We start from the raw sequence: 9,090 nt of genomic DNA on the forward strand, positions 1-9,090 counted from the left end.
TAAAAAAAAGGGTTCCGAACAGCAAAATTTACATGAACCTATATATACTCTGTGAAAGCTAAAGGTTGGCGAGCCAGCCTGCCTTCGTCCCTCGATCCCCAATCCCGCCACCCGTCTGTCCCTCCTACCCCTCGCCGACGCACAGCCGCACAGCCTGCCCCGGTCGCGGATCCGCGCGCGGGCCTCCTTCGCCGGCGGCGAACCGGGTCTAGCGGCCACCCCGCCTGGCCGCAGTGCCGGTCGCGCGCACGTGCTGCTGTCGTGCCCGGCTGCTTCCGCACGCGGCTCCATCTTTCCGGTAGTCGCGTCACTGGACGCTCTGTTCCGTTGAGCCAGGCGGCAGGAGGGGCTCGTCTCCTCCAGGTTCGCCGCTGCGGAGGCCATGGATGACCGCCGGCGCTTGGTTGGTACCTCTGCTTGCTCTCAATTACTGCTTGGTGTGGATGGGGATTGTGTGTCGGCGTAGATCACGTCATTACTTCCAAATGAGTAAATAGATGCTGCACTGAGTATTGTTATTCAGTTAAACATGCTGCCAAAATTTCTCTGGAATTTTCTGTTTTATCTATAACATTTCTCGTTGCCGGTGGACTTCTTTTCTTTTTTTTTTAAAAAAAAAGAAACATACTTTAGATTAGAATCAAAATCTGTTATACCCATCAAAGAAACGGTACAGGTGTATTTTTTCAGGGAAAAAAAAAACATACTTCAGACTTTAGAATTAAAATCTGTTATACCCGTCAAATCTCTCTTATTAGTGGTGTTTTGTTTATTTTAGGATTGTGATGGGAGAACAAACCTTAGTGTGGCTACCTCAGATCAAACTTTAGGTAGTTCGGAATCAGAGAGGGCAGCTTATGCATTTCTTCCTCAAACTCCAATCAAGTCAACCGATGAACACCTTGTTGAGTTCTCGGAGGCTATGAGAGGTGATAATACAAACACTTAGGTGTCATTTGAAGTTTTCCATTCTACTGTATAATACTTGTTCATGCATGTTGCCATACTGATGTGCACAGCATTACTCACAATTTGCATGTGGAAGCTGTTGCGAAAACATTGCGACAAGTTGCGGAAGGGAAAGCTGCTGCTCAAGCAGAGGCAGCTGAGTGGAAGCGCAAGTATGAATTAGAGAAGGCAGTCAAGGCACACAAACATCATAGTGTAACCAAAGGTTTGATTTACACAATGAAGCTTGAGTTTGACTATTTCTTCATAGCTGCCATCAGACATAAATATGCTAAGAAAGTGGTCAACACTTCGTTTGATATGGTCTTACTTGAAAATCTGTCAAAACAAATGAGCTCATGATCTCCATTTATTTTTTCTTTAAGATTAAAATAGCTGATCCCTATCCTGTAACATACCGACATGGCAGCATGCCAGCATGCATCTCAGTTTGAAGTACTTACATCAAGTTTACATGGGAAGAAATAAACTACCGTGGAATCATTTCTACATGAATATTGTGCAGTTTACAATTTTTAAATGTTAGATGAAAATGGCATGTAATCACTATAGGTGCTTTGACTAAACTATTACAAAACTACAGATTTAAGGCATTGTATCACAAAACTACCGATTTAAGACTAAATTTATCACAAAACTACATATTAAGGATACTATAAAAAAACTACATATTTAATAATAAAGTTATCACAAAACTACTGACTTAGAGTTCAAGTCTCTAGCATTACTATTATGTTGGAGTTATAACCGTTGTGGTTTTGTGATTAAATTGGCACTAAACATGTAGTTCTGTGATAATTTTGGTAGCAAATCTATAGTTTTGCTACTCAATCTTAAATATGTTGTTCCATGATAATTTTGCTGCTAAATCTGTAGTTTTGGGATACAGATGGTCTTAAATCTGTAGTTTCGTGCTAGTTTGGTCAAAGTATATGTAGTTTTGTGAAATTTACTCTTGAAAAGCTCCATCACATATATCATTAAACAAAGGTTTAAGATATTAGATTTTGTGATGATGGTGGCTGTCTTCCCACCTTTCCTGAAAAACTGAGTCGGTGATATCTTTTGGTGACAAAGTTTACGGATGTACTGTGGAGGATAGGACTATCCACCCTTGTAGCTTGTGCTAACATCCTGTTTAACATGGAGACTATGCACAAATCGCTCATGCATTTTTCATATTTAGAGAATTTCTACCACACATTGATTTTCTGGGTATACAACTTGTGATATATGATTATCTGAGATCAGTTCCAATACACAAGTTATCAGCAGTACTATTTAATATTCAAAATTTTATTCATCATGATCACTGTTTTCAGAAAATGAACGAATTATATCTTCATTATGTGCCTTCATATTCTATTACTATGAAAGCTTGCAGAAATGTCAATCATGCAATTCTGGGAGAAAGGCAATAAATTATTAAATATTGCATCTTGGTTCTTTGTTCTGTTATTGCCGTTAGCCCTGAAGTTTTTGTTGAAACCTAAATGTATCTGCAAATGGCCTACACATTAAATGATTACCACTGAACAAAAGGTATTGGCCACCGTATGTTTCTTTGCATCCTTGATCATGGAAATAGTCACCATTAAGTATTATTTGTTGCTCAGAACAGGATGTATATATATGTCCTTGCGTTTGTTACATAGTTTTATAATTGTATCAAGTTGAGTTTTAATTCCTTATAATCTTGTATCTTCAAATTAGAGTTCACAGGTGAAGAACTCAGCCATACTTAACTTCATATAAAATGCCAAACATAGCAAACATATTAGATGAGCAACTTTACAAACTACATCAAGATGTGGGTGGAGATACATTAGTGATATTCTCCAGCCAATAGCAAATCGATCTCATTCTTTTACCATGCACATGGACTCCTACAAGAAATATGAACTGTATATCTGCAGGCTGCAGTAACTGTGACAAGGACAAGTTAGAGCAGTTGGCCAGTCGACTGACATTGGAGACTCCATCGGTTGATCCAACAAGTTGCTGCGGAAATCATGAGATCTGTTCACGTCAAATTCTCCAGGACGAATGCCCTGGAACTAGTAAAAATTTGCATGACAAGATTGTTGGAAGAAAGGTATCCTTTAGGCAAGAATTTCAACTACTCTCCTTCTGCAATGGGTAGTAATAGTAACAACCCTGCTATATATTCTTTATTTGTATAACATGTGTGCTGCTGAAACCAACTCACATCCAGATTTTTCTCATATAATACTTCTGTTAACGTCTACAAGAATGAAAGGGAACTGGTAAAAATGTAATGAAGGATGAAATAAGTCAAATAGCTGAAGAAATTTCTGGTCTTGTTCCATCCATAGTCTGGCAGTTGTTTTGTTGTAACATACTTGTTTCAGCATGTCTCGCTACTCTGTTATCTTGATTCTTGATCTCGTTATTTCCTGAACTGGGTATTGATGGTTCAAAAGACAATTGCATGTTTAGTGCGATTCTCGTCTTCAAGACTCAATTAATCTGGATCTAGTGAGGAGTACCATCCTTGCTGAGGACTGGGTTCGGTGTCTACACTGTGGCATTTTTCTCTTCGTATACTATCTACTTAGTCTGTGAAAAAATCTCTAGATATTTCTTGGAAATTCATTCTGCAAGTTTGAACTTTCAAATTAGATTCATTTACAGAATTTTCTTGACTACATATGCGATATATATGCAACATCTTCAACTTGGTTATCATGTTGGAGCAGAAACTTCAAGTACAAGTAGTCGCTTATGGCGTTTTTTTTTTATTTTGCTACATGGTGAACATGAAATTTGCTAAAAAGAACACTTTTTTTTTGCAGGCTCCATTTAAACTTTCATGGGGATGCAATGGGGATAATAATGGCCAGCACAAGCATGATTTTGTATCCTTTGAAAAGGGAGATATAACAACAGCTGAACGCAGCAATAAGCAGGTAGCTGACTGAGTTATATGATCCATTCTAAACATATAATATATTTTGTTGCCACTGATTGGAAATGGTTGTTGGGATAACTCCATTTCTGCTGTTCTTTTTTCGTGCCAACAAATACGGTGGACCAGATTTTGCTAAAATGGGAATCCCCTCCGCAAACAGTTCTTTTCGTGACTAAACCTAATTCCAACTCCGTGCACATTCTCTGTGCTGAAATGGTTAGGTATGTTTTCTTTCTGCCCTCTGCTGACATGGCCAAGTATGTCAAAAGTTTTATATTGTATCAAACATCTGAGTTCTACATTAAAACAACAAAAAAAATGTTGGAACTTGTCCTCTCTTAATTTACTTATGTGGAGTGGATTTTGTTGATAAATAATGTTTAGTGAAATTGTATATTTTTGTCATTCAATATCGTTGTTTCACTTGTGCTAACTGTTGTCTGTCATTTTCTACAGATGGCTTAAAGAGCACAACAATATAAACATCTTTGTAGAGCCACGAGTTAGCAGGGAACTAGTGACTGAAGATTCTTACTTCAACTTTATTGAAACATGGGATGATGGTAATTTTTTTTCCTATGTTTGAATCATGATACCCTTGCTGCATTATTCTGTATATATTTTGGAATGTCAAGGCGTGGGAAGAATATGTTGTAATCTGGATAGCCTGATATCTGATTTTTTTCCTTTTTAGTATCGGTAATCTCACTGAAATAAATTGTTATGGTCACTGCTTATGATAATAAAAAGCATTTGCTATGATAATTTAGTACTTTTAGGGACTACAAATAAAATTGGTTCATTTTACTTATGGACAGCCAAGATCCTCTGATCCACTAGACATGCATATAGACTTTTAAGTAACCAGCTAAATTTCTTCCCCTTGGCCCTTGAAGTTTTTCTTTCATTCCTAATGACATTCTGTTGATGTGCTATCTAACATATAATTTGAGCAATCTACCCATTCCTTTAGCATTCGTAATTAAGTTGTTTCTTGTTAAAGCTGTTTCCTTTACCGATAAAATTTCAAAAACAAAACAGTCTACTTTGTCAACTCCGCTTGAGTTTCTGTTACTGCTTGAATGGGCATTTATCATTAAATGACTCCTTTTTTGTCGATTACTTATGTCAAATTATAGAGGCCCATTGTGCTTTCTTTCTCTGTGGTTTAAGATCTCATCAACATGTATGGCCCTTTCTTTTTGACGTCCAACTTACTAGAAATCTTTGACAGATGAGGAAATGAAGACATTGCACACGAAGGTTGATCTCATTGTAACCCTTGGAGGTGATGGAACAGTTTTATGGGTATGTGCTCCAGATTACATGGTCATTCACTGAATCTGAATACTGATTGGTTAATTTGAAAAGCTATAAATATGAGTTTGGAAATAATTAACATTTTAGATGAAATGTCATCCAAGTAATGCTAATGGTCTAATGCATTCGGTCGATGCAAAGTTGGAAAGTAGTGTCTCATCTACTTGTGGGCCCAAGTTTACCATAGTTCATTAACTAGGTTAGGAATTGTTAAAGGCATTCTTTTGTACTACCTCCGTTTCATAATGTAAGACTTTCTAGCATTATCTAAATTCATATAGATGCTAATGAATTTAGACATATACAAACAATATACATTGATCAATAGATGAATCTAGACATAGCCAAAACGTCTTACAGTGAGGGTGTAATATATATGTCAAACAAGCTTTCTTATTAGTGCAGCAATTCTGTGAAAGTTTGTGCAGTTTCAAGAAATTTACTCATGTTCGAGGGCCTACTAGTACATCAATCAAAACTGGAACCATTTACTTGTAAAATATTGGAAGCTGAATATCAGATATGCATACACATAAACAAGCTATATGTGTGCTAAGTGATGGCCTTAGAAGATAGATTATGGAATGGAGTCAATTGGTTGACTAGTGTTAAACACAAGAAGTGTCATGACTAATAAATATTGCTCGACTTCGAGATGTAGAAGAAGATTAGTAGATCTACTTCAGAGTTCAAACTGATAACAGGGCATGGGTAGATGTTTCATCCACTCTATATATATTTAATGCAATGTACATTGTTTGATTTATTTTTGGCAACAAGCAGCATTTGCAACTTGTTGGACAATTAGCGAAGTATAGTTCTGCAATCCGCTGCAGTAACATCAAGTTCTTGAGAGCATCTTTGAGTACAGGGATATTTGAAATGTCCTTTCTCAGATTAATGCCCAGACAAACTTCTTTACAAAGATCACATGGACCTAGTACCTAGCTTTTATGATAGAATGAAGAATATCCTACTGTTATCCTAGATTATCCCATAACTCAAATCTTGTCTGTGCTATATTGAAATAACCGTTATTCTTATTTTGTTGCAATGTTTATCATATTTATGGCTTGTCTCTTCTATAATGTTATTAAGCTAGACAATGAATTAAACATTTCTCAACAGGCAGCATCACTGTTCAAAGGACCTGTTCCCCCTGTTGTTGCGTTCTCTCTTGGATCATTGGGCTTCATGACCCCCTTTTGTATCCTTAACCGTTGCCTTCATTGGTGTTGAATATTTGGTCACCATGCTGCTAAATTGTATGACAGTTTACATGCTATTATACTTATTAGTCCACAATTTATTGCCATTTGACTTTTCACGGTCACCGGTACAACACTTTGGCTATCACTTCTTCTTTTAAATCTGCACTAACTAAAATAATAAAAAATATTTTGAAAGGATTTGGTGGGATGAGTAGACGGCAAAGACAGATCCAATGACATTACTTTATGCACTCTATTAATGCACTTTTACATATTAGATGTCCAAGTTTGGAAAGTTTGACCACACACAATCTTATGGCAGCATAAATTCAGAGGGAGTGCTTAATAATGGGGAAATTTAAACTTCTATCTTTTCAATATGGCATAGGATAAAATAATGTCATGTTTGATCTCTTAAATAGCAGGGTCACTTAACATACTTTCCTGCAGGAACACCTTGTTGATTAGCTTATCTTTTTCTCCATGGAGCCTTTTGCTCTATGCTCACCCACCATAATTTGTTTTTGTCCTTGACTTGAGCTAAGCTAGTGAGCTGTATCGTGAGTGTTTGGACCATGTGCTGAAAAGGCCATTTGGCATCACACTAAGGAGTCGTCTGCAGTGTCATGTAATATGTGATTCAGCTAAAAATGAAGTTGAGACGGAGGAGCCAATTCTAGTGCTAAATGAGGTTACAATTGACCGTGGAATGTCATCTTACCTTACCTACCTAGAATGCTATTGTGACAGCTCTTTTGTCACACGCGTTCAAGGAGATGGGTTAATAATATCAACAACATCTGGAAGCACAGCTTATTCATTAGCAGCTGGGGGGTCAATGGTTCATCCCCAGGTAAACCTCCATTCTACATTTGGTCCCAAATGGATTTTCTTTGGATCGCAGTATTTCCTTTTTAGCTACTCCAAAGGTGTGTTTGAGATTATTCATGTCATATTCTTTATTATATGTTGAAATGAGTTAGTGAAGCCAAACATGTTGACCTATTTATTCAATTCCATCTGGAAGGAAACTGTGTCAAGAAGCCAATATTTTGGCCTAGGTAGTTATTCAAGACTTCTAATCCATTTGAGGGATCATTTTTCCCTAGCTATAAAAGTTTTCTAAACAGGCATTCTATATGGACCGCAATATGTACCGTGTAATATTCCCTGAACAGATGACCGAAACTGTTTGAAATCCCATGATATCTGATGACATTTAGTTGAGATGAATAATATCCACAATTTGATTATTTTTTTAAAGAAAGAAAATAAAAAAGATTAATGTGCCTCTTTTGTTGCTTCCTGGTTGGCGGTATTATTACATTTCTTCATGTCCCTTGTGTTATCTTTAAGTTTGACTTGATCAAGGATTATTTCTCCCATTTGTTTCTGATTTAAAGTTGTCTATGTTGCAATTCTTACGCTATGTTTTGCTGCCGTACACGCAGGTCCCAGGGATCCTTTTCACGCCAATATGCCCGCATTCGTTATCATTCAGGCCTTTGATACTGCCCGAGTATGTAACGTTGCGAGTGCAAGTGCCAATCAATAGCAGAGGGCAGGCATGGGCATCCTTCGACGGCAAGGGCAGGAAGCAGCTAGGACCAGGTGATGCTCTCATCTGCAGCATCTCTCCATGGCCTGTGCCTACTGCCTGCCTGGTGGACTCGACAACTGACTTCCTGCGAAGCATCCATGAGGGTCTCCACTGGAACCTGAGGAAGAGCCAGTCGTTTGATGGCCCTGCTGCATGAATGATCGATGAAATATCTGTCCGACAATCTGGTCTGGAATTTTCCATGCGACTGTTGAATTTGCAGATGTGGTATTTCAAAGCATCTCATCAACAGACTAGGATAAAGAAACCCTGATCAGATCTATGTACCTACGTCAGATAAACTTGATATTCTAATAGATCATCTCCTTTCCCATTCTCTGTACACACAAAATGCATTGGTTTTAGTACATTTGGGTTTATAGGCTTGTGCACAGTCCAAATGCATGTCCACCATATTCATGTAAAGTGGTTTTTTCTGTGAGTAGTCTTTGTATAAGAAACAACCGATGCTCTGATCCAAACCCTGAGCAGAATTCTTCCGTGCTGTTTTATTCGTAAAATATATATGAATAAATGCCAACTTATTTGGTCCATAGATTTAACCCATACATGCAGCGATCATTTCTGCAAGCAATTCTGTGGTGCTGAACTTTTGCCATGCCAAAATTTTATCGACTTGGACGCTGTCTAATTAGTAAATCGATTTTCCCAGGATGGCCAAAGAAGGTCATCCAAATGGTATTATGGTATTAAGATTAACGAGAGAGAAGAAAAAACAAAAGGTAACTAAGAGCATTTCCAACGGTTTATTCATCCCATCATTCATCCTAGAAATAGAGGATGCAGAGTAAAAGTTGAGCTCCAGCAGAACATTTATCTCATCATCTATTTTTGGATGTCATCCATATTAGGAGAGAGAAACTCTATATTTAGATGTTCTCAGGATACCATAAATAGATGATCTGCTAGAGTATAAGAAGATATGAAGGATGAAAGTGTTTTAGATGATCATCCAAATAAAGATATGGATGACCAAATTTAGATGAGCTGTTAGGGATGCTCTAAGGGCCCTACGAGCTACTGAGTGTGGAGCCTAG

General features: G+C 37.7%; 1 protein-coding gene across 1 annotated transcript; it reads left to right on the plus strand.

Moving 5' to 3' along the window:
• Positions 1-304: 304 nt before the first annotated feature.
• Positions 305-8,586, plus strand: LOC102701636 (putative NAD kinase 3). Its single transcript, XM_006655212.3, has 11 exons — positions 305-403; positions 779-929; positions 1,046-1,174; positions 2,886-3,064; positions 3,786-3,899; positions 4,028-4,122; positions 4,358-4,464; positions 5,136-5,209; positions 6,350-6,428; positions 6,978-7,285; positions 7,884-8,586. Exons 1-11 carry the CDS (start codon positions 383-385, stop codon positions 8,187-8,189), a joined length of 1,563 nt encoding a protein of 520 aa, XP_006655275.1. The 5' UTR covers positions 305-382; the 3' UTR covers positions 8,190-8,586.
• The last annotated feature ends 504 nt before the right edge of the window (positions 8,587-9,090 follow it).

The sequence above is a fragment of the Oryza brachyantha genome, chromosome 5, assembly GCF_000231095.2.
Source record: "Oryza brachyantha chromosome 5, ObraRS2, whole genome shotgun sequence".
Taxonomy (NCBI): domain Eukaryota; kingdom Viridiplantae; phylum Streptophyta; class Magnoliopsida; order Poales; family Poaceae; genus Oryza; species Oryza brachyantha.